Here is a 25,069-nt window from a genome sequence, read left to right as displayed (position 1 = left end):
TGTAATATTCTCAACGCATCAACAACAAATGTAACAGCTGTGCCATTGCAATAGCGAAACCTACAGTATAAAGATGAGTCAAGAATTGGCCCAATGACATGAGCAATACATTGAACAACAAGCCACCATTGGCACCAAGGTTTTGACATGTTTAGATAACCGCCCCGAATGTTTGAATCTGATTTTTTTTCAGGTGGTCAAGAAGCTTCTTTCTTCTCTACATTTAATTCTTGAACTCCAACATGGCTGCTGAAGCACCCAAGGTAGATACAATAGACACTCTCACATACACGCACACAGATACAGCGCTAAACTCAACGTTTGATCATAGACTGCTAAACGTGATGCCCTCCGTGCTCTTGAAGACAAGGCGCGTAGCCTCTGGGACAGCGAAAAGGCATTCGAAATCGATGCTCCTACTATTGAGGAACATCCCAACTCTGAGAATCTCCATGAAGTGTATCCCAAGTACATGTCTTGTATGCCTTACCCTTACATGAACGGTCGTCTTCATTTGGGACATGCCTTTACCTTTTCCAAGGTTGAATTTGGTACTGGTTATGAACGTATGAAGGGTAAGAGAGCTTTGTTGCCCCAAGGTTTCCACGTTACTGGTATGCCCATTAAGGTAAAGTAGCTCGATCTACCATGCGACAAGATCAGCCATTTCAGATCAATGGATATTGACACATCGTAATTATAGGCCAGTGCTGATAAAATTGCTCGCGAGATTGAGATGTTTGGAAAGAACTTTGAAAAATACGAGGAATTGGCTTTAGCTGATGCCCTCGAAAAGAAGGCCGAAGTCAAGAACGTCAAGAGTAAGGTCGCTGCCAAGACCGGCAATGTCACCTATCAGTTCCAAATCATGCTCTCTCTTGGTATCCCCATCACCGAAATTCACAAGTTTGCTGAGCCTTACTACTGGACTGAATTCTTCCCTCCTCAAACCATCTCTGACATGAACGCCTTCGGTGCCAAGGTCGATTGGCGTCGCTCCTTCATCACCACTGATGCCAATCCTTACTACGATTCATTCATCCGCTGGCAAATGAGAAAGTTGAAGCAAATGCAAAAGATCAAGTTTGGCGAGCGTTACACCATCTACTCTATTGTCGACAATCAACCCTGTATGGATCATGATCGTGCTTCTGGTGAGGCTGTTGGTCCTCAAGATTACACTGGTATCAAGATGAAGGTCCTTGAATGGTCCAAACCCGCTCAAGAGGCTCTTGCTGCCAATGCTGAGGCTCTCAAGGGTAAGAATGTATACTTGGTTGCCGCTACTCTCAGACCTGAGACCATGTACGGTCAAACCAACTGTTTCGTCGGCCCTGAACTCCAATACGGTATTTACAACATCAACGACACTGATGCTTACCTCTGTACCGAACGTGCTGCCCGCAACATGTCTCAACAAAAGATCTTTGCAAATGGCCGCACTACCATCGAGAAGCTTGCTGATATTAAGGGTGCTGCTGTTGTCGGTACCAAGATCCACGCTCCCCTGAGCAAGTATCCTGCTGTCTACGTTCTTCCCATGGAGACTGTTTTGGCCACCAAGGGTACTGGTGTTGTTACTTCTGTCCCCTCTGATTCTCCTGATGATTTCGCCACCTTGACTGATCTCAAGAAGAAGCCCGAATACTACCACATTGATCCTGAGTGGGTCAACTTTGTCGAACCTATTCCCGTCATCACCACTCCCAACTACGGCAACCTCATTGCTCCCAAGCTTTGCGAAATCAAAAAGATCAACTCTCAAAAGGATAAGAACCAACTCGCTGAAGCCAAGGAGATCGCCTACAAGGAAGGCTTCTATAACGGTGTTATGTGTGTTGGTGAGTATAACGGCCTCAAGGTGCAAGAAGCCAAGCCAAAGGTTAGAGCCACTTTGATCGAGTCTGGTGAGGCCTTTGTCTACAATGAACCCGAGAGTCTTGTCATGTCTCGTTCCGGCGATGAGTGTGTTGTTGCTCTTATGGATCAATGGTACATTGACTACGGAGAGGAGGAGTGGCTGGCAAAGACCAAGAAGTGTTTGGCTCAAATGAACACCTTCACTGCCGAGACCAGACATCAATTCGAAGCTGTTTTAGACTGGTTGAACAAGTGGGCTTGTGCCCGTAGCTTTGGCTTGGGTACCAAGCTGCCTTGGGATGAGCAATTCTTGGTCGAGTCTCTCTCTGATTCCACCATCTACATGGCTTACTACACTGTTGCCAATCTCTTGCACGGTGGCTCTTTGAACGGCAGCAAGGTCGGCCCCGCTGGCATCAAGGCTGAGCAATTGATCGACGCTGATTGGGATTACATCTTCAAGATTGGTGAGTACTCTTCCGAGAGCACTATTCCCCAAGCTACTCTTGATCGTTTGAGACGTGAGTATGAGTACTTTTACCCATTGGATCTTCGTGCTTCCGGTAAGGATCTTATTCCCAACCATTTGACCTTCTTCATGTACAACCACACTGCCATCTTCCCTGAGAGCATGTGGCCTCGCGGTGTCCGTTCCAACGGCCATTTGATGCTTGACTCCAAGAAGATGTCCAAGTCTACTGGTAACTTTATGACCATGAACGACGCCATTATCAAGTACGGTGCTGATGCTACTCGTTTTGCTCTTGCTGATGCTGGTGATACCGTTGAGGATGCTAACTTTGAGGATTCCACTGCCAATGCTGCCATCTTGCGTCTCCACACTCTCTTAGACTGGATTGAAGAGCAAATTGCCAAGGCTGATACTCTTCGCACCGGTGAATACAATTTCTTTGACAAGATCTTTGACAACGAAATGAACAAGTTGCTTGAGCTCACTGAAGCTGCTTATGAAGCTACTTACTACCGTGAAGTTCTTAAGAACGGTGCTTACGAATTCCAAGCTGCCAAGGATACTTATCAACTTGCCTGTACCGAGACTGGCATGCATAAGGATCTCGTCTTGCGTTATATTGAACTTCAAGCTTTGTTCTTGGCTCCTATTACTCCTCACTGGTCTGAACACGTTTGGGGTACTGTCCTTAAGAAGCAAGGTTTGATCGTCAATGCTCGTTTCCCCAAGGTGAGCGCTCCTGTCGATGAATCTCTTGAGGCTGCTACTCGTTACATTCGTAAGACCATCAAGTCCATTCGTGATGCTGAGATCAATGCCATGAAGAAGAAGAAAGGAAAGGCTGCTGTCGAATACAACGCCAAAGACCCCAAGTCTCTCAAGATCTACGTTGCTACCAAGTTCCCTGAATGGCAAGAAGCCTGTTTGGCTGCTATGAAGGCCAACTACGTTGACAATCAATTCGACGATGTCAAGATCCGTCAAGAACTCGGTGCTCAAGGTATTCTCAAGAATAAGAAGGCCATGCCTTTCGTCCAAGAGCAAAAGAAGATCATTTTGAAGGACGGCCCTGTTGGCTTCAACCGTACTTTGAGCTTCAATGAGGTTGAGACTCTCGAAAAGGCCAAGGACGAATTCAAACGTGCTCTTGGTTTTGACACCATTCAAATTCTTGGACACGATCAATGGACTGAAGAGGACACGAAGGCTGCTGAATCTGCTGTTCCTGGTATTCCTTCTTTCAGTTTCAAGAATGAATCCAAATAGACATATTCGTTTTTCTCTCTCCTTTTATATATACTTTTTTTTTTCTCTGTTTAATTACTCTTTTCTGTACAATTCAAATCATTCATTCACTTCGTAGAAGTAAATTAAATTACCAATAGAAAAAAATAAAATTCTTTGTTCAAATGCCATCATGCTTTGTTGTATTTCTGGTTTATTGTCAAATAAATATGATGTTTGCTTTTCGTCTTGCTGAATATTATTATACATTGTTGTGCTTTTGCTGGCTACATTTATCGTTGATGAGTAGCAATAAATTTCTTTTGTTCCTCAGCAACAGCGTATTTGAATTGCTCAACTTCCTCCCAGCAATCAAGGGGTCTATCTTGATTTTTCCTATAGTCAAATGTGTTAATGAATACAGCCCATACACACATAGATGACAGACACTTACTTGTAGCAGACAATGAGTGCTTCTTGACGCTCAGCAATAGCGGCAGGGATCTCAGATGGAGTGGATCTAATTCGGCATTTTTAGCGATGCAATATACATAATTGTTGTTGCCATAGTAACCTTTGTAACTTTTGAATCATGTTATCGATGTCCTCTGCCATGGCAACAGAGTTATGGTCATTGTCAATGTTTTGTTTCGCTAATTCACCGTAAGCTTGCTTGTTGACATTTTCTTGTCGAGACTTAGCAAGCTTCAATTCCTCTGCAACACGCTCATTGACAAGTTGCTCAACCTTTTCATTGATTTCGACACTGACAGCAGGTTCCTTTGCAAGAGAAAATTGAGTGTCAATGCGTCACTGTACGAGCAATGATGATGTACCTTTTTGTTTTCAGTGGCATGTTGCTCAATGCCTTGCGAGAACTGGATAGAAACAAAGTCAATCAACGAGTCCATTTGGCACAACTTTCAAGCAAATCTCACCTGAAGAGGGCTGCTTTGGTTATAGAAAATAACGGGTTCAGATGATTTAGATTGTGTTGCACCCATATTTGATCGACTATTTAGTATAAAAGTAAAAAGGAACTCGTTTAAATCATATCGGCAGGGCTTGGTTTGGTTGTCTCTCATTTTATACGTCACTCATTAGGTTATCTCCGCATTTCAAATGATGAGATTACCCCATATTCTCATGCCAAATGTCCAGCTAAAAGCCAAATGTTGGATCAGGATCTCTAATTAAAGTGAATAATGGGCTTTTTTTATTCAGGCTTGTTACGGATGATCTTGAAAGCTCTTATTGGCTATTTACTGGTCCCATACTTTTGGTACTTGAGTGCAGTATTAGGTATATTGAATCGTATAAGACAGAATGTTATACATCATTTACACTAGTCTCTTTTTCTGACGACGCACAAGCTTGAGGTCTAGCTTTTCATTGTTTATATGTATATATAGAGACGTTGTCTTGCAAATATTAGGCAGTTATTTATTAAAGTCGCTCGTTTAGCATATCTTTAATACATACGAGTGTTTATGTTTCAAATGGCTCTCTACCTTCGCTTCGCTTCGGTGAAAACCACGCTGCACAGCGACAGCTCGAGCTACCGGTTACCCTTGTGTATCTTATCATAATACTACTACGTTCAAGCTGACCCTCTATTTACACATGAAAACTCTTTATAATATCTGTGGATCTGACTCTTATCTGATGCTCTACATCCATATACACGTAGCTACTTCATATACGGGCAAGTAACATACTGGTATTTCCACTTTTTAGTCCTTAGTGTCCATAATACAGCAAAATTTGAATGCATTTGAGCTGCGTTTTCTCGCGTCCAAGGCCGTTTTAGATTGTCAAAATAGGACCAAACAATTGCTCTCATCTGGCAGTTACTTTCTGACACCTTTGCTCTACTTTTTGGGGACCAAAAAAACATGGTCAAAAATCGACCAAAAAGCATGAGGTACCCCCTCATGGTTTTCATCGAAAATCAAACAATCGCGTTTTTCACCTTGATAACGAAGACTTTTACTATGGTATACTTTGAATCAAAATGGTTCTATCGATCCAAAGCAACCTCTGAAATTATCTTTTTGGGACTTTGATATGTAAAATTTCGACATTTTGGCCAGAAACCTCTTTTCATATTTTCATAAATCATTCGATAAGTTTATTCAAATCATCTATATTACTTAGTACCACTGGATGCGACTTGAAAAATACTCCAAGAAAGCTTAAGAAAATACAGGATGATCATTATATTCTACTTAGTTGAATCTGCAAAAATAGCTCGATCGAGTCCAGAATCATCAAAATTTGTCCAATCTGGAACAGACTATGATTCTGGGTTTGAATAAATTATGGCTGGTGTGGCTGGCAAACTCAATGCAATAATAAATGTTTTTGAAGCCAAAAGAAAGTAAGTGGCAAACTACATGGTACTATCATCAGCCATGCTAATTCTTTGAAGTCTTGAATCTAATACGCCAGTCCATCAAAATACTAAAAGATCAACTTCTTTCTCGTTTGCAGTAAAAAAGAAGTTGAAAAAATAGCGAGATGGAATACTGTTAAAATCCTTCTTTATTCGAAATTAGGATAATGTGCAATAGAATGTATATTCTACGTCTCTATTTATATTGTTTGGTTTATACTTCTTGTCTGACAGCAGTTTAGTAGCTGCCAGTGATTCCATTATTTTGCATATTATTGTTGGTGGGTTATTTAGTTGTTGATCTAATGGATCAAGATATTAGAACAGTATTTCAATATATGGTTTGTAAATCATGCATAACGAATAGCTCGCTATTGTTAGGAATATATCTTTTTTTTTTAGGTATATTTATGTTACAACACATTACAATACCCTTGACATTTACTTTAGTATCTGTCATCTCTTATTTTTAGAGGATATTTACCTTCCTATTATCATGCTAATACTATTATTATGTATGCTTGTCTGTTGATGGTAGCATGGCTTGATTGAGATGACATTTTTTTTGGGGCTTTGTTTATGATGGGAATCTAGTCTAGTTCACTTCCGGGCTTATTACGTAGAAACCAAATTTTATCCAATGCAGAACATCAGGGGCATTAGACAGAACCGTAATAATATACTTGCTCTTTTGGCAATGCAACCTACTACGCCTTATTTTTTAGGCCAAATTTTGTCCAAACTTGGGCATTTTGAAGCACGAATAACTCATGCTACAGAGCGTTGTGGACGCTTGGAATAGGGCCAAACGTCTCTTCCTGGCCACGCTTTACTTACTAATGCTTTATCTCAATTTTTTCTGGGTCATTGCAAATCCATGAAAATCCTCATATTTTTCGTGTGTACTAGTAAGGGAAAATTCTTAAAAATCAAACGATCGCGTTTTTCACCTCGAAAAGAAAGACTTTTCTTAAGATACATATCAGATCAAATTGATCGTAAAGATGGAATGCAACGCTGGAAACTCTTTCTATGAGACTTATATATATTAAATTTTGACATATCCGTAGAAACCCAGTTTTTATATTTTTGGAAATTGCTCATTATTTTTGGTCTGAAAGCTGAATGGAACTAGTACCATCCGATGCGCCTTCATTGATTCTTTATAAATGCATTAGAAAGTAAAGTATAACAATGACAATTTTCATAGTCAAATTTGAGTGCCGCAGCGACAGCTACTGTGGCAGATGACTGAGGCCGAATCTACTGGCCGTGACGTCGGATACAGCGTTCTCCCATTATTTCATGCCTCCGTTTTTTACTCTTTTTGCAAAGCGCGTTTAGTATCAAACCATATTGTTTTTGGAACCCTTTTGATTGAAAATAGCACTTTAGCTTTTGATGACACGGTCTTGCACTGTTACAAGTACTTGATACTGCTTCTTCAAAGTGGAATATAGTAGTAGGTACCATTCGATAATAAATAGCACTGGAAGACGTGGAATCAGCACTAATTCAATTTGTTTATTAGGTTTCGACAAGTTTTTTGCCTGTTTGGCGTGGGTGCTGCTGCCATTACTTCTCTACTACTATCTCTGCTGGTGGTGTTCGTTCTTCGGTTTTTCTATGGTGCTGGTGTTGCTGCTGCTAATATGGTCTATCCTGATGTACTGTCTTTGGTGTACGATTGTCCTCTGGTTTAACTCTGGCGATTGCTTCTTTGGTCTTTCTCTGGTCTCTAGTGTCGTTTGTTCTTGGGTTCTTCTATGGAGCTGCTGGTGGTGTTCCTGCCGCTAATTTGGTCTGTCCTGGTCTACTGTATTTGATGCATGCTCGTTCTGTGGTCTGTCTCCGAGGATTGCCTATACTATTCCGGTGTATTTATGGCTGTGGTAAGTGGTAAGTATCTTATTTCTTCTGGTCGCAATGATATAAAACTTCTTTGAACGTTTATATTATTGCTTTCTTTCTCGTGATAATGCATTCATGATGTTTGCCTTGTTGCGCTTTTTTTCTTTTTCTTTTCTTTTGTTGGTAGTGTTTCCTCTGTAGCTTTACATGAAACAACATTAGTCATTATGTTGTATGGCAAACTTATAATACCACTGTTGCTTTGCAGTTGTGCGTATTTGTGTCATGTTGCTTTACTTCCGACTATTACTACCATGCGCGTTGCTCATGTATGCATTTTTCTTGCAACAGCAACGAGCTTTTTTTGAACATCTTTGATGTTGTGTTTGTTACGCTTCTCTTTGACTCGCTTCTTGTGAGTGTCTCTTTTTTGCTTACATACTACTATACTCCTATAGTATTGTAACATGTTCTTTTCTTCATTCTTTTATTATTATTATGTTTCTTTGAAGCATACCTTTTTTTTTACGTTGTGTGGATGTGCCTATCCCTGAAGCTCAACAAGACTTTATCCGAGGCTAGGAGGTAGATAGGCTGCCTCCACTTGGTTATCGCTACTTACTTTAGTGATGATTGAGAGTCTCAACGCCAGAATCTAAAAGCTAGGTGGTGTAAGTAAGGCATGCTCTAGCACCTGAGGGAAATTTGATGATAGCAACCGCTATATTGCTGTATATATCGGAGCTTAAAATTTTGCCTCACATCAAAACAGGGGGAAACTCTCGCAATTTTTTTTTAGGTCAGCGGAGTTTTCAAGCGATTTGATTGGCTGAGGGGTTCAAACGACGAAGGGTTTCAACTAGTAGATTTCATATTGATCTGACATTTATTATAATATAATGTTTGTAATAAAAGAGCTATAACTAAATAAATACTATTTAAATCCTTCTGTATTAAAAATAAGACAAGGTACTAGCACTTGATCTAGCATCCATTAAACTGTTCCATGTAAAAGGCATTCTTTAATTTCATTATGTAGTAAAAGTTATATAACAGGCGCAGCAATGCACTAGGTACCATCTTCTTCCTGTACCAAATGTCCCTGCGTCGTTTATCATTGATTTTCAACGTGTTTCAATTGCGTTGGTTGCTGGTTTTTGCCTCATATGGAATTCTGAATGTATAAAGATGGTTCCAATTTCTGATGCTAGAGCTCTGAAAGTAGTATGATGCTATAGCGAAATACTGCGAGAAATACGACAGTGTAGTTGGATTGCAGGTTGGATGGGCTGTTGCTGATGACTGATGAGAAATCGATGGTTTTCTAAATAAGCCAATGTTAAACCATGACCTTCATACATAAGCAAAATACTACAGCTGCATTCATCATTAAAACGTTCGCATATGGAATGGTCATGACGGAACGGAGGCTGCTTTGTACTCCTGAGATGCTCATGAAACATTCATTACTAAATTGAGTCATTGGTCATCTTTAAGTTACAAATCTTCTACACTGTAATGAATTAGCCACCATAAAACAACCTCATTAAAAGCCGGAATTTATCAAATACAATTCATTCAAATTCATGCTATTTGAGTCTGTTAATAAAGTGCTCAAATGTACATCAACAACTACTTAATCGTACTAAAGCAAAGATGCACGCTTATCTCACACATCGTGTGAATAAATCACTCTTGGTCGCAGTGTATCCAATCATACTCATAATGGTGGTAATAAGTGATGTTATCTTTGTCCAAATAGAATAAAATTAATAACAAGCATATTCAAATATAACAACTATGTCCTGATGCCATAGTTGCGCAATACCCCAGATAAAGAATTCTACATTTCAATAATAAACATCACACTTTAAACTGACAAGATTACATTAAATCATGCTATTACGATGGCTCATCCAAGCTCATCAAGGTTACTCAAATAGGCCCTTATAGCCAGTGCTCTTGCATTGGCTACCACTTTAAATCAAACATCAACAACATTTCCCAGATATCACAAGAACAACACCTATCGATCTCTATCATCGCTAATCCTACAAGAAGATAGTTGTAAATGTATGAATACTCTTCTTTTTTTTTTTACTCAATCCCAGGATCTTCAGCTCATTTTACATACAAATAAAATACAGTGAACTTGTATTGTATTTTACCATTGCTTTATTTTTTTGTGAAATTCATTAAATCTGATTTCACTGCAAGCAATATTACGAGTAATGGGTGGATCGATGATAATAGATGGATAGATGAGTTGTTGCAAAACAATGGACTGAACACCGTTTGATGATTGCAGGGAAATCAGGTTTAAGAGAGTTCGCAAAAAAAAAAAAAAAAAACAAAGCAATAATAAAATACAATATAAATCAACTGGATTTTGTTTGTGTATAAAATGAACTGAAAATTCCGGAATTAAGTGAAAAAAGAAAAATATATACGTTTATAACAAGCTTGTGGGGTTATTAATGATAGGGAGCATCAGATGCTGCTACTGCAATATCTGGCAAATGTGGTTGATGTTTAATATAAAGTAATAATCAATGCAAGAGCACTAGCCATAAGGGTTAATTTGAGTAATCTTGACAGGCTAGGATGAGCTATTGCCATAGCATGACTTAATGTAATCTTGTCAGTTTAAGGTGTGATGTTTGTTATTAAGGTGTGGACCCTTTATTTGGAGTACTGCAACTATGATATCAGGGCATAGTTGTCTTTTTTTCGACTTCTTTTATCTCTTTTGTAGGACCCAAACAATGAAATAATCAATAAAAAGTATTTCCCTAAAGAAATTCATTAATCTCTTCTTTTACAAAATTCGACTCTTGGAGTACTTTTTAAGGCGCTTCCAGTGATGCCAAGAGAAACAAACGTTTTGACTGAACTCATCGAGTAATATTAGAAAATATAAAATGAAATTTTTGGCTAAGATGTCGAAATTTTGCATATGAAGGCCTCATAAAATTGGTTTCAGGGTTTGCTTTGGACAACTGCAATCATTTTGACCTAACATCACAACATAATAAATTGATAGTCCGTAAACAGTTTTACAGCCCTAATATATAGACTTAGTTGCCATGCATTTGTCAGGCATGGCTTATGTATGACTACAGATTTTATATAAAATCATTATCAATATACAAACAGATTTCTTCTAACATTTTAGCTCTTATTATTAATTTACCAGTATTAACCAAATTTTTGTGGCAGCACGAGCCACCTAAACGTAGTTCAGCTTCCACCAAAGCAAAGTGTAGGTCAGGAAATCGCCTAAAGGGTCAAAAAGCTCATCGTAACATAGTAATCTATGGTCCCTAAACACTCTCAAAGCCTCAAAAAGAAAGAAGTTGATCTGACAAGTATTTCGATAGACTGGCGTTATTAGGTATAGAATGCAAGAAAAATAGCATGGCTAACAATAGTGCTATGTAATTTGCCATCTATTTTCCATACGCTTCAAAAGCATCTATTACTGTATTGCCTTGATGATGAAAAGGGCATTGAGTTTGCCAGCCGGCTCCACCAGCCGTCAAAATTAATTTCAACTCAAATTCTTAGTCTGCTCCAGATTGGCCAAATTTGATGGCTTTTCGACTTGATTAAAATGTTTTGTAAGATTCGACTGTATAAAATATGATGATTATTCGATGCTTCCTAATACATTCTTGGAGTGCTTTTCAAGGCGCATCTAATGGTACCAAGTAATATAAATGTTTTGCATAAATCTATTGAACAAATTATGAAAATACAAAAAGAGGTTTCTGGCCAAAAAGTTGAGATTTTACATATCAAGGTGTCACAAAGGTGATTTCAGAGGTTACGTTAGATTGATAGAAACATTTTGATTCAAGATATACCATAGTAAAAGTCTTCACTACCAAGGTAAAAAATTCGACCGTTTGATTTTCAATGAAAAGCATGAGGGGTACCTCATGCATTCTGGTCGATTTTTGTCCATGTTTTTTTTGATCCCCAAATAGTTGAGCAAAGGTGTCAGAAAGCTAATGTTACCCAGGTACAATAGTTTGGCGTCATTCCGGTGGCTCAGAAAGACCTACATGTTGAGATATTAAAGCCTGAAAGCTGTCAAATTTGGCTGTGTTTTATCCATTTGATTGTCAATAGGTGTGCTCTTGTTCCAATACAAAGGTGTAACGACATTGCATGTACTAAATCTAGATTCAGAGTATGCTTTCACACTTAAATATTCAGCTGAAAATATTAGGTTGAGTGGCATTGCTATACCGCTGTATTATAGCGCAAGGACACAGTTCATTGGTGAGGCAAAGAAGACTGCAAGACAAGTTGGACATTTTAGACGCAATAGATAGTCTGCATCTAGTTAACACTCTACTATAAAATTAGCTCAAATATAGGCCGGCCATAACTCGGTAGCTCAAATTATTATGCAGTTCGTATCATATTCGTTTTTATTCAGCAGTGTCGAACGATTTTCCTAGTGTAGACACAACGTCTTGAAGTGCTTGATGCCAAGAAGGCACGCTTTTCAGCAACTTCAAGCGATTCTCACAAATGGACATCAGTCGCTTAAAGCACTTTTCCCTCAGCTCATTATCATTAATAGATTCGACGGTAGTTTTAGCCTTGATTCCTGGTATCTGTGCTCGATTGCTAGTAGCTGGGTGCCAACGCAAATAATACCATACCACTTGAAATAAGATGTCGCCCAAATCCTTGGCTGACATGAATGGAAACACTTGATAAGCATCGACCAAGAACTGAGGTAAAACCTAATACAATGCTCAGTGTCAGGACGAAGGCTCCATTATTTTGTGCTCTTTCACTTACGGGTTTTAGCAGCAAAATGAGTCTTGTCGTTTCTTCCAATTGCGTCGCAAATCGGAGAGCAGTTGGAATATTGACCACTTCCTTCATATGCCAAAAGACAATAAAATAGACGAGGATACTGCGAACAATATCGTTTGCTGCTGATGAGGAATAGTGTTGGTTTTGGCCAGATGTATACTTTTCAAATATAAGGAATAAAACAGGATGGTCCTTGAACGCATTTCCAATGTTGATATCACATTGATATGGAATATTTTTCGGTAGTACATCATCATAAGAGTCTAGTGGAACAGTGTTCGGCAACCATATGGAAGTGAGTCGAGAAAGGGCATGGGAACTCACATCTTGGAATTGCTCTAGGTTGCTCAGTGAGTTACTATCAAAGGCGAGCACTGTTATCCATGAGAATCAAACTTACCTGTAGAGATATTTGGCAGCTCGCTAAACTGGAAAAACAAGGCAGCTGTTCTCTGAATGTTCTCAATGTAAATGCTATCTCTCACGTCAAATTCCTCCTCTGTCAGAAACTCGATGGTTGTGACAAACTGAGGTGGTTTTCGAAACTGATGTGCCTCTTGAGGCATAAACTTTTCTTTTTCTTCTTGACGTACTTTATCAAACAAGCTCAACTTCTCCTGTTGCAGTGCATTGACGTCGACCGAAGGGAAAATTTCCAACGCACCTCCCAAGATGCCATCTATGGCAAATGTCAGCATTGTCTTTGCTATATCTGGCTGTTGGCAGCAATGCGCAATAAGACGCTGTTGTTCGTCCACCACGGAGATCTCTTCTGCTTGCCCAAAGCGAAGGTAACGGCCCTTGATGTGTCGAAACCACGCGTCCATAAGTAGCTTGGCTATAGTCTGAGGATCACAGCCTTCAACATGAGCACTGTTCTCCCAAAAATGAGAGTTTGTCAAGACACGGTAGCCCATTGCACGGCATTCCATGGAGGGGTGATTCAAGAACAAGAGTAGCACTTGACGCCAATGACTTGTTAGATAAGCTTGAAAGGCATGAAAGCCGGGTTGTTGTTGTGGTGACGAATTATCGGGTGGTTCAAACAGCATGGCCAAATTAGCCAGTATCTTTTCAATATTCACGGAACCCTCGCTGTCAGCAATGTGCATTGCAATGGCCTTTGAAAATATGTTTTCCAGCACAAGTCTGGTGCGCAAGTTAGATGATGCCATCCTGCCGACAAAGCAACTTACTGAAAGATACCAGGCCATTTTGATTCAGCGGACGACACAAGATTCAATGCCAAATAACGAGCTCCTAACGAAGAGTTCGGGTCTGTGGGCCTATCTAATCGAGTGATCAGCTGCACAAACATATCGACTGCCATCTCCTTTGACTCTCCATCTTTCAGAATGACTAATTGCAATAGAAACAGTGGAATTTTAAGATCATCTACCCCTCGTTGCTGTTTGGATGAAGAGGAGGAGACGATGGATATTGTCCATTGTACCAGATCAATAGAGGTAGGCATCAAATCAAGTTGCTCAAAGGATGGTTTCAATGTATCTATAATAGACTTGTCGCCCGTCTAGAGACAATATGGTTAAAATTTACATCATCGAGTTTCAAGGGGGGGGTTATAAGGAGAGATACTTTACAGGAATGAGATATGTCAAATTTAATCGTGTATCATGCGCTAATGTGTCCAACATGATTGCGACATCCATGGCGTGTTTCATGATGGGTCCCTTTGAATCAAATGCAATGGTAGTCAACCAACGAGGAAAGACGCTGGCCAAATCCTGTACTCCTTCTGACGTCTTTACCAGTGAGCTCTTTGTCGTCTTTTCATACAAAAACACAGTGCCAGCATTGTCATTCTCTAAGAGACGCTTGAAGACGATAGACCAAGATTCTAATGCCAATTCAGTGTTTCCATTAGGCGTAAAAAAAAAGGGGGGGAGGCGCCAAATCGACTTACCTTGGAATAATGCGGGCGAAATTTTAGGTAATGACAACAGATAGCCCAACGTAAATCGTTGCAAATCTGATGTAATAAGGAGATGGATGTAAATAAGGAGACATGTCAAGCGTGTTTATGGCTTTTTTTTTACCAGAAGATAATGGTGCATTATCTCTAATCCAGAGCAGATACTGATCCAGCAGATCAGCAACAGATTGAACGACAAGCTGCATCTGTTGCCCTTGAAGCAAATGCTGGAATAGATGGTCGCTGATATGTACAATGTCATTATCGCTGTAGTGTGAAAAAGAAGATTAGGGAGGCGTGGGGTATTTACGTATTTAAGCATATTAAATTTTCGTACCTGTTACTGATACCCAAGTATGGATTACCATTCAAGGCAAATCCAAGGATCAGATACTCATGAATACGACGGGTTACTAGCTGAGGCAATCTTTCACCAATTAAACATAGAAGCCAACCCATCTCCAATGTCTCCTTCTTTACGAGCTTATTCAGGGTTAGGGTCAATGTCCGTTTGATCCGAAAGTTTGTCCCTATGTAGAAAAAAAAAAAAACTTACTTGAAATAAAGTGTCAAGAGAACTGTAAATGTAACCATCGTGTGGGGTTGCAGTTTTTTTTTTTTTTTAATAAATACAAATTGGTTCATCCCATTAAACTTGTTTTTTTTTCTTAATCCTGTTACCTTGTGCTGTTTGTGGCTTCCTGGAATGAGATGCAGTTTGTCATTAGATCAACGAGTGCCTGGTTCACTGGATCTGACATGTCTAATGATGGCTGTTGAGAATATATTCTATCAGTTCCTCCTCCTCCCTTTTGGTGGGTACCTGTGGGCGTTTGTGATCTTCTTAATTTCAGCGTCGTATAGATCCACTATCAATTTATGCATGAGAGACGACGAGCAACAGGAGCTCATCCAACCCAACATCTTACGGTGGTAATCCTATCGCTATCATTTGCCATGAATCGCTTTAATTTTCGTATCGCTAAAACGAGTGATTTCTGGTCATTTGTGAGTGTTTTTGATGGCTTGCAGGATATAGCAGCATTGGATAGGCTTTCAAGGTCTGCATTCGAGCATAATTGCAACATGATGAATGAGAGAGAAAGCGAAAGCGCGTCACCTAAACATCAAGACAAAGTTTTAATGCGTTTTGGCACCATAATATAGCAAATGAAGGCAAGCATAGTCCCCGGATTCATTGGTTTACATGACAAAGAAAAAATTATTAAAAAAAACTTTTTTTTTTTTTTTTTTTCTCTTTCTCTCTTTTCCTTTACTCACAAGTTATAAAATATGCCAGGATCAAGAGACGACGGCCAAGGATATCAGCAGTGTAAATTCACGATTTAAATATGAGATGTTATACGAAAAGAAGAGCTCTTTCTTTGTATAATATCAATTTGTTACATGTTACAAGAGTAATATATGCCTGACACTATTTATCATATAAAGATAACAGCGGATACGGCAACAATGATTACGACTCATATGGTGGAAGAAGCAGCGGCGGCGGCGGTGGTGGTGGATACAGAGATCGTGGTTATGGAAGACAAAACGACCGCTACAGCAACCAAGACAGATACGATAGCAAGCCTGCCGTCAATGAGAGTGGTAAACATGGCAGATTGGTGCTTTTATACGGTGCTAATGCTCCGTTGCAGGTATTCACAGAATTGAAGACACTGTCTACATCAGCAATTTACCTCAAGAAGTAACCGAAGAGAAGCTTGCTGAACATTTTGGCTCCATTGGCATCATCAAAACTGACAAGAAATTAAGAAAACCTAAAAGTAAGGTGTACTAGTGACATTTCGAAATGAACGTAATCGTGAATTAATCTTGCCTTGTTCAGTTTGGATCTATGTTGATAAGACCACCAATCTTCCCAAGGGCGATGGTAAGCATGCGTTTTTTTTTTTTTTTTTTTTGGTTATCTAAAATGAACTGCATATTCATTCTATGCACTTTAGCCACTTTAACTTATGACGATCCCCCTTCTGCTGACGCCGCTATTGAATGGTTCGGTGGTAAAGAATTTATGGGAAATGTGATCCAAGTGACCAAAGCTGAAAGAAAGATGAGCATTCCTCGTAAGTGAAGAGACCAAGAAGCAAACAGCGGCTATGCAACTCATACCAATTTTTAATTAGCTGACAGAGGCTCTGGTGGTGGTTATGATCGTCGTGGTGGCGGCGGCGGCGGTGGAGGCAGAGGTGGTTTCCGCGATCAACATGGCGGTGGTGGAGGAAGAGGAGGAGGAGGCATGGGCAACAGAGAACCCAGAGAAGGCGACTGGACTTGCGATGGGTAAGAGAGATACAAGCAAAAGTAAACAAAGCGTGTTGTATTGATCCGTTCGTATAGCTGTGGCGCCAACAATTTTTCCAGAAGAGACGAGTGCTTCAAATGCCATGCGTCAAGACCTGGTGGATCTGGTAACAGCGGTAGCCGAAGCAGCAGTAGCAGAGGCGATAGAAGCAGCGGATTTCGTGGTGGTAGTGATCGTTCAGACAGCAGACGAGACCGCCATGATGACCGCTCAGACAGCAGACGTGATTACAACAGTGGACGAGGCGGTCGTGATGACTACCGTAAAGACAACAGACACGAGAGACGTGATCGTCCTTACTAGTAGACCTATTACCACCCCGTCAGCAGAAATAAAATATCATTTACATGCATTTCTCTACTTGTTCCCAATTGATTGTATCCCTTAGCCCGCATCATCATCAGTACTTGCGTGCGACCATGATATTCTGCGCAGATGAATGGCTGCTATATTTGGAATTGGCACTAGAAAAGTGTGTAGCTCCTCGTTTGCCACACTTCGCACGGTAACCACGAGATGCTGGAAGAGATGGAGTTGTAATTTAACACAAGCGAAGATGCCTCAATTGGGTTTCCAGAGAATAGATGATTAGCAAGCAAGTATTTAAAACGACATGGTATGGAAAGATGATGGCTAGCAGCTATTCCACTTTGATTGTCTATGGATTTAAGGAGTAAAGATGTAAATTGGAGGCTTCCTAAAAGGGCTATTTTTTGAGTGCACATTTATACAACAGCTGCTGCTACTGATTGCTGCTGCTTTTATTGTTCATCATCATGATAGCCCCAATGTTAGGCTGTGTTCCCTTTGAATCCACTTGAATCATCCCTTCTTTTTTTTTTATCTTTCCTCCCAGCCCTTTCTCTTTCTTTCTTCTTTCTTTCTCTCCATTTCCCTTTCTTCGAACCCCTTGTTTGGCGTGTGTTGTTGTTGTTGTTTTAACACTCAATCCTTCTTTTTGTTTCCCCCCCCCCCCCTTGATTTTACACTTTGATTGAACACCACCCCCCCTTTTTTTTTTTTTTTTTTTTTTTTTTCCTCTGTTGAAAATATAAAATCTATAAATCTTGAATTTACAATATCTCTCTTTGTTTCCCCTTTTTTCTCATTTTATATAAACTGTTGCAAACCACACTTGCAGCATCCAATTTCCAACTTCCTTCTTCTTATTCTTCTTATCCTTGCCAAACTATAATGACCTCTCTCTTACCTATTCAATATGTTACACCTCATTCTATTACTTCCACTTCCGCCTCATCAGTTGTTGAATTAAACAGCACATCAAACACCGAAAAACAACAACAACAACACTCTCATTTCCAGCAGCACAGATGGCATTACAGCAACAGCGCATTGACAACAACATCGTTGGAAGGAACATTGCCTTCGGTCACTGCTGTAAAGTCGAGATCGACTACTAACACAGCAGCTACGACGACGACGACGACGACGACGACCAGCAACAACCGACTGGCATATGTAGATGCCCTTGTAGGTACGTATTGCTGTCTGAATTAACACAATTTAAAATCTAAACACATGTGGATTAGATGTAAATGCGCTTGTTATCGAATTGATCTGGCAGCTGAATCCTACTGCTACGGCTCCTGCTCCCAGCAACAACAAACATGCCAGCAAGAACAATGTGGTCGTGCCTCTCAGGACTTTTATTCAAGAGGTACTCAAACGATCAAGAACAACGTACTCAACACTGCAAACGGCATTATTTTATTTATTTCGTTCAAGACCTGAAATTAATAATTATTTAACAAGAATGCAGCAACATCAACAAAATAATAACAACAATTGGGAATATGCTTATATTAACTGTGGAAGACGCATGTTCCTGGCGAGTTTGGTGGTTGCCTCCAAGTTTGTACAGGACAAGACCTATCGAAACTCTGCTTGGGCAAAGATTGCTGGATTACCCGTGTCTGAGGTCAATGCGGCAGAGCGCATTTTTCTCAACTTGATTGATTATCGCTTGTACATCTCTCAGCCAAAGTTTGAGCAATGGCATCATTTACTACACATGTATGTGGAAGCAAAGACGCTAAATCAACCGACAAATTTGCATGATTTGTCCACTCTGCCATTCGCTGCAACAAACATTGACTATTATGATCATCACCATGACAAGCAGGCCCTGCCATCTCCTCGCACAACTCCTCGTTCACAACAAAATTTCGGCTGGACACTTGTACTTTCACCTACTTCATTCCTACCACCACCAGCTCCTTCTCAACATCAGCACCATCAGCACCATCCTACCGCTGCTCCTCTTGCTCCTCCTCCTCCTGCTCCTGCTCCTGCTCCTGCTCCTGCTCCTGCTCCTCCTATCAACAGCCATTGCGAATGTCAATCCACTGCAACGACTACTACCACAAGATTATCAAAAAAGAGAAAGACAAGCTCAGCATCGTCTGCTTCTTCGTGCTCATATCCACCTGTATTATCAATGTCACTTCCTAGCTCCATCAATTCATCTCCCATGCAGACACCTACACAGATTTCACCCGTACGGATGAACAACGGTACTTCAGTATTCAACTGGAGCTCACCCACTAGTTTCGATCATAATATTCTTCATCAACGTTCGTTTGTGAATACGAATACTAATATCAGCAACAAGAAGAGAAAGTTCGCCAGTGTGGAACCTCACTCTCACTCATATAACCTTAGTAACGTTAGACAACAAGCGAGTAGATTTCATTCATAAATCCATCATGCCACCTGTATCCTTTTGCAACCACACTCCTTGAACCATTTCCCTTCATTTTTCTTTTGCAACACCACCACCAACAACAACAACAACAACAACAACAATAGCTATTACTACAACAACTTATGTATAACCAAAAAAAAAACCCGAAAAAACCCCATACTAATTCAATCATTACTACCATTATATTTATCTTACATATTTATCCCCCCCCCCTCCAGCCTACATATCATATTTATTCTTCTAGTACATACATAACTTATGCACATCTTTTTCTTTAAATACACAACATACTTATCATCTCAATATGCCTTCTTTCTTTTCCACTACTACTTCAAATAGAGACAAATTATCCAATAAGAGCTGATTCCGTGATAAACATTGCTCGCAAACCATCATCATCAGAATATAAAAAAAAAAATATTTTCTGTAATTCTTTTTCTACTCTTTCCTCTTATTCTCGTTTTTCTTACACTTCCTAATCTTGCCGTTCTTTGCTTTTTATATGCTATAATCGATTGTTGATATCCAGACAAGTCTACATACAAAACATGGCAAAAATCGACTCAAAGCACATGCGTCCACCTTCCTGTAGACGTATCGTTTGGGTCGCATATGCCAAAATATGTACAATACTTATACCAGATGCTGCGCTCATCTACTTTTCAAATGGCAGACTTGCTACAAAAGGTTGGTTGTTGACCGCTCATCATACCATAGCTAACATGAGCTTTCAGTGAGACGAAAGGCTTGGAGGGAGAAAATGGCCCTCCTGTTGACATTGACCATGATAGCTGCTGCATTCTGCTTCTGGTTGGAATTCATCACAACACTCTTCTGCGACCCACCACCGACATACGATTATACCCAAGTGTACAGTAACACCTCTGAATCTTCAGCAATCAATGGAGATGTGGTGAATTGGCACGACCTGGATGACACCTCAGAGATGGTTCAGCAAGTCAACAAATATCCGCATTACGATTTATCGCCCATGTTCCCGAGTTTTATGGCTTTACAGCGGCCTGACGATCAGACATACTACAACAATAGATATGTGGACGATTGTATAAACGGATTTAATAAATCGACTGAAGCGGATAATTGGCTATCTCACAAATTGGCAACTGATCCCGGCTATGTGTTCAAAAACAACAGACTTCAGTCTTGTCCATTACCCTATCAGCGCAACAAAACAGGAACACCATGCTTCTATTCCATGATTTCAAAGGAGGAATACATGAGATATCCGAAAAAAGGCTGTAAGTGGCATCATCTTCCCCATGTTTTGTTAAAATGCTGACCTATTTGCATTTCAGCCCTCAAGTTCAATGTGGATGATATTTACCACAATTTTTCATCATTACCTCATGCCAATGTGCCCGGCCAAGCATTCGTAATCTTGGACAGCAGAGTGCTGGATGTTACAGACTATCTGGAGGCAGTGACAAATATCGTCAAAGTGACAAATGGAGCCTATTCTCGATCGTTTGCTCTCGACCGCATGTTTCTACCGCTCGATCTCACGATTTTGCTATTCGTGCACATGGGAGAAGACATCAGCGCAAAATTCCATTCCGAAATTCTTCATTCAGAGAGGTACAAGGAATGTTTATTTCAGCTATTTTACCATGGCGTGATTGACGGCACTGAAGACGAAGGATGCTCGCACATCAACCTGGCATTGTGGATCACCATGGGCTGCTTTTTGCTGTATTTTCTGCTAAAGATGAATCTAGCCAACCTGTCGAGACTCAAATTCATGCAGCATTTTCTCTACAAGTCAGTGCCCACATCAGCCATGGCCACCAACACCAAAGCGCTTCGACAGACGTTTTCCACCGTGGACAATACCAGATACCTGCTGCCCTACACCCTACTATTTATTCCATGTTACGCAGAATCTTCCGAAGCACTTCGACAGACGTTCGATTCCTTGGCTCGTACAAGTTATCCCGATACCCGCAAACTGCTCTTTTTTGTATGTGACGGATTGGTCAAGAGCCGTTCGGATTCTAAAGAAACCTATTTATGTATTTTGGATGCATTGGGCTATAGTTCCACCGAAGACCGTGAACCCAGAGCTTACATTTCGCTGGGCCAAGGCTCGAGAAGAGTGAATTATGCCAAAGTCTATGCTGGATTTTACGAGTCAGGGCGTAATCGGGTACCGTTTCTGATGATTGTAAAGGTGGGCGCACCAAATGAGGCTCTTTCCACTGCAAGAGCTCCGGGAAATCGTGGAAAAAGAGACTCTATGGTCATTGTGTTGAGTTTTCTGGAGCGTTGCATGAATCTTGCTCACAACCGAATCACGCCTCTGGACTTTGAGCTATTTAATCTCTGCTACAATCTGCTGGGCATTGATCCAAGGGAGTTCAAGTACATGTTGGTGACAGACGCAGATACACAGGTGCAGGACGATGTTGTAATTCGAATGGTATCAAGATTGGAAGCAGATCCCAAGATACTGGCCATCAATGGACACATTAGACCCGCAAATCCGGAGGAAAACATTGTCACCATGCTCCAGATTTTTCCTCTGTACATGACATTTTATTCTGGTTTGGCCTACGAAGCTTGTCTGGGCCGGGTTACTATAATCAATGGTGGGTTTGTCATGTACCGTATCTGGACAGAGTCATCTGGCAACCACGCACTGTGTCATCCAGTGGGTGATACAAGTCTTATCAGTAGTACAAACTCCAGTCCCTTCAATGCCAACGTCAACGAAAGCATCAAACTGAAACGAGTCCATGGTACGGCCCCTGACGCCACGACGGCAATTTCCACTGCAAAGCCTGCTCATGTACTGCCCAACAAGTGGCCTAAAGTCAGTGATGAAATTGTCATATTGCCAACCGATTCTACCGTTTTGAAAGCCCCAAATGATGCTGTATTCGACGATGAGGATGGCGACGAAGATGACGATAATAGCAGCAGTGATGATGATGTGACAACAACTACTACCAACACAACCATTACCACCACGTTTCGTAAAAAAGCCAGCTACAGAAGACGTTTATACAAGAAGAAGAAAAAGATGGCGTCGCAATCGGCACTCTCCCTTTTACCCAATGCCAATGTCCAGCCATGTTGTATTAAGCCTGCTGTCTTGCGAGGCTTTGCAGCACCAAGACCTGATACCATGCACATGGAAAATATCCTTTTGCTTGGTGAGGAGCAGTATTTTGGCATTGTTCTACTGCGCTCCAATCCACAGTACCGTTTCGCGTTTGAGCCTGAAGCGATTGCTTATGCTACTCTGCCTACCAACTTTTTCGCTCTTCAAGCACTGCAAATTCGAAACTTGCGGGTTGCTTTCAATACGCAAGTCGAATTCCAGCATGTTGCCAAGCATCTGGGACTGATGTACTGGCTGATATCATTCACCAAACTGCTAGACATGATATTCTCAACGCCCATTATTGTCTACCTCTACACCATCTTCATTCGTTATTTCATATACAAAGACTTGGCTTATGCCATTATCGCTGGTTCATTTACATGTCTCATTGTGCTCCATATCTTTTACTTTGTCATCCGACGTCAATTCAAGTATGTCTTGTGGTTTTGCATCTATGGTCTTTTCTCTGTACCTATTTTTGGTGTCTACTTCCCCATTCTGGCCATCTGGTATTCGGACTATGCGTATCGGTGGTACGATGTATGGCCAACACAGATAGGAGGCTACCACAGTAGGCTGCATGGCATCGTAATGGATGAACAAACGGAAGAAGAATCCGTGTTCCAAGAAGAAGCTGAAGCAGAGGATGTGGTTACTCGCATGAGATTAGCTGATTTCGAAGTGTTGGAGGCTGAAAAGACGGCACAGCGCGAAAAGGAACAGGCCGAGATTCTGGATGCTAAGTTTAGTGGCTTTACGGGTTACGTTAGTGCGGCGGCTGCTGCTGCTGCTGCTGCTGCTGTTGCTGCTGCTAATGGAAATGTCAGTGGACACACCAGTAAACCGTCATGGTCTTCTTCGCGTGCTTCCAGGGTAGAGACTCCCAACTCGTTGATCTCATCGCCTCCTTTGGCTCAAGTCAGGAATGGTATGAAAATGAGGGATGGTCACTCGAGATTTGCATCCGAAGACGATGCTCGGTTGTTACTGTCACCTAGCAATAACAACAGATCTTCAACGCCTCGCACTTCCTCCATCAACAGTATTACTAGTAGCCCACAAAACCCTTTTGTGTCTGCACTCGATGATCCATTCGATGATGTTTATGAAGATCCCCTGAATATTAGCAAGCACAAACGGACAGCCTCAAATAACGCCGGCTTGGTTGCTGCCGCTGTGACGAAAGCTTCGTCCATGATTCATCACAAAGCAAGTAGCTCTCAATCTTCTTACTTTAGTAGAGCCTCCTTCAATGCTGGTTCTGACTATCCGTACTATCCGAACGACATGTTTGTGCCTACATCAACACAAGATGCAACGAATGACACGTCTGGTGGTTTTGCAGCTCTGCAACACCGTATTCGATCGTACTCTGCCACGTCTGCATCATCTGCTGTTGCTGCTGCTGCTTCTGCTGCTGCTGCTTCTTCTACAAGCCTTCGTCATCCTCATTTAGCTTACCCACCTCCACGCAGACCATCAAGCCAACAGTTCAATACGCATTCTCCGTCATACCCTCCTCCACCACAATTCCATTTGGAAGACAATAGAACACTGGATGCAGAGGGAAAAGAAAAAGAGGAAGAAGGAAATTTGATGAACGATGATCTAATCACAGACTCTGCTTCAGTTATATCACTCAACCCCTCTCTCTCCAATTCAGTCATCAGTCTGGGACGCGATGCTCCCACGTTGGAACAAGAAGAAGCCCATTATACAAGCCCCCATTATATCTTGAGTGGTCGACAAAACCGTCGTTACAACTATTCACTTTACGACCATCATGTTTCTGAAGGCAGAAACGCACCTGTACATTCTAGAATCGCCTCGAAGCAACAACAACCTTGAATATCATATAGATTACATTTTTACCTGTCCCCTGTTTTACATATACTCTTCCATCATATTAATTTCATCCTCTTTATTGTATTATATAATCACTCTCAATATTAGAATAATCCCATACTATACATTATGCATCTGTTGATTTGCTAATTGTAGCAAGTGACACATGGAAATGTTTGTATTGCCTGGAGAAATCAAGCTAATCAACAATATTTTTTTTTTATTTTTTATTTTTTTTTATTTTTTTGCTTTTGCAAAACTGTACTCTATATTTCTGCCACGTTACATGAAAAAAGGAGATGTCGTATCAAACTTGTACTGATAATAACAGGTTTGAACAACCAGAATAAGTTCTACCCAACCTGATACAAATGGCAATGCCACCCACAAGCAGCTGCAAAAAGAGAACCTCCTAATAATTGCAGTGGAAATGGATGCGCTCCTACCCGTCTGCTCATGTTCCCCAGAAAATACC

At 40.8% G+C, this 25,069-nt stretch overlaps 7 protein-coding genes across 7 annotated transcripts; 4 read left to right on the top strand and 3 right to left on the bottom strand.

The window, feature by feature from the left end:
- Positions 1-242: 242 nt before the first annotated feature.
- ATC70_002191 (uncharacterized protein) lies at positions 243-3,598 on the top strand (the record flags this gene model as incomplete). The annotated part of the gene is made up of 3 exons (XM_064821572.1): positions 243-263; positions 332-628; positions 704-3,598. 3 exons carry the CDS (start codon positions 243-245, stop codon positions 3,596-3,598), a joined length of 3,213 nt encoding a protein of 1,070 aa, XP_064681258.1.
- Positions 3,599-3,849: 251 nt separating this feature from the next.
- Positions 3,850-4,560, bottom strand: DUR4 (urea permease; the record flags this gene model as incomplete). Its single annotated transcript, XM_064821571.1, has 5 exons — positions 3,850-3,952; positions 4,011-4,076; positions 4,131-4,336; positions 4,393-4,434; positions 4,495-4,560. 5 exons carry the CDS (start codon positions 4,558-4,560, stop codon positions 3,850-3,852), a joined length of 483 nt encoding a protein of 160 aa, XP_064681257.1.
- Positions 4,561-12,241: 7,681 nt separating this feature from the next.
- ATC70_002189 (uncharacterized protein) lies at positions 12,242-15,030 on the bottom strand (the record flags this gene model as incomplete). Its single annotated transcript, XM_064821570.1, has 8 exons — positions 12,242-12,562; positions 12,621-12,976; positions 13,039-13,787; positions 13,835-14,169; positions 14,240-14,496; positions 14,563-14,628; positions 14,696-14,838; positions 14,909-15,030. 8 exons carry the CDS (start codon positions 15,028-15,030, stop codon positions 12,242-12,244), a joined length of 2,349 nt encoding a protein of 782 aa, XP_064681256.1.
- A 218-nt stretch (positions 15,031-15,248) lies between these two features.
- NMT1 (glycylpeptide N-tetradecanoyltransferase) lies at positions 15,249-15,659 on the bottom strand (the record flags this gene model as incomplete). Its single annotated transcript, XM_064821569.1, has 2 exons — positions 15,249-15,440; positions 15,501-15,659. 2 exons carry the CDS (start codon positions 15,657-15,659, stop codon positions 15,249-15,251), a joined length of 351 nt encoding a protein of 116 aa, XP_064681255.1.
- Positions 15,660-15,864: 205 nt separating this feature from the next.
- RCF2_2 (Replication factor C, subunit RFC4) lies at positions 15,865-17,203 on the top strand (the record flags this gene model as incomplete). Its single annotated transcript, XM_064821568.1, has 7 exons — positions 15,865-15,904; positions 16,024-16,182; positions 16,233-16,361; positions 16,424-16,468; positions 16,542-16,661; positions 16,722-16,878; positions 16,936-17,203. The coding sequence occupies 7 exons, from the start codon at positions 15,865-15,867 to the stop codon at positions 17,201-17,203; spliced, it is 918 nt and encodes a 305-aa protein (XP_064681254.1).
- Positions 17,204-18,094: 891 nt separating this feature from the next.
- On the top strand, positions 18,095-19,619 carry ATC70_002186 (Pre-mRNA-processing factor 19; the record flags this gene model as incomplete). The annotated part of the gene is made up of 2 exons (XM_064821567.1): positions 18,095-18,395; positions 18,451-19,619. The coding sequence occupies 2 exons, from the start codon at positions 18,095-18,097 to the stop codon at positions 19,617-19,619; spliced, it is 1,470 nt and encodes a 489-aa protein (XP_064681253.1).
- A 554-nt stretch (positions 19,620-20,173) lies between these two features.
- On the top strand, positions 20,174-24,597 carry ATC70_002185 (uncharacterized protein; the record flags this gene model as incomplete). The annotated part of the gene is made up of 3 exons (XM_064821566.1): positions 20,174-20,312; positions 20,360-20,884; positions 20,942-24,597. The coding sequence occupies 3 exons, from the start codon at positions 20,174-20,176 to the stop codon at positions 24,595-24,597; spliced, it is 4,320 nt and encodes a 1,439-aa protein (XP_064681252.1).
- Between the last annotated feature and the right edge of the window lie 472 nt (positions 24,598-25,069).

The sequence above is a fragment of the Mucor velutinosus genome (assembly GCF_035048745.1).
Source record: "Mucor velutinosus strain NIH1002 chromosome Unknown tig00000093, whole genome shotgun sequence".
NCBI classification, from domain to species: domain Eukaryota; kingdom Fungi; phylum Mucoromycota; class Mucoromycetes; order Mucorales; family Mucoraceae; genus Mucor; species Mucor velutinosus.
Note: the sequence above shows the minus strand (reverse complement) of the source record. Positions and strands in the feature narration are given on the sequence as shown.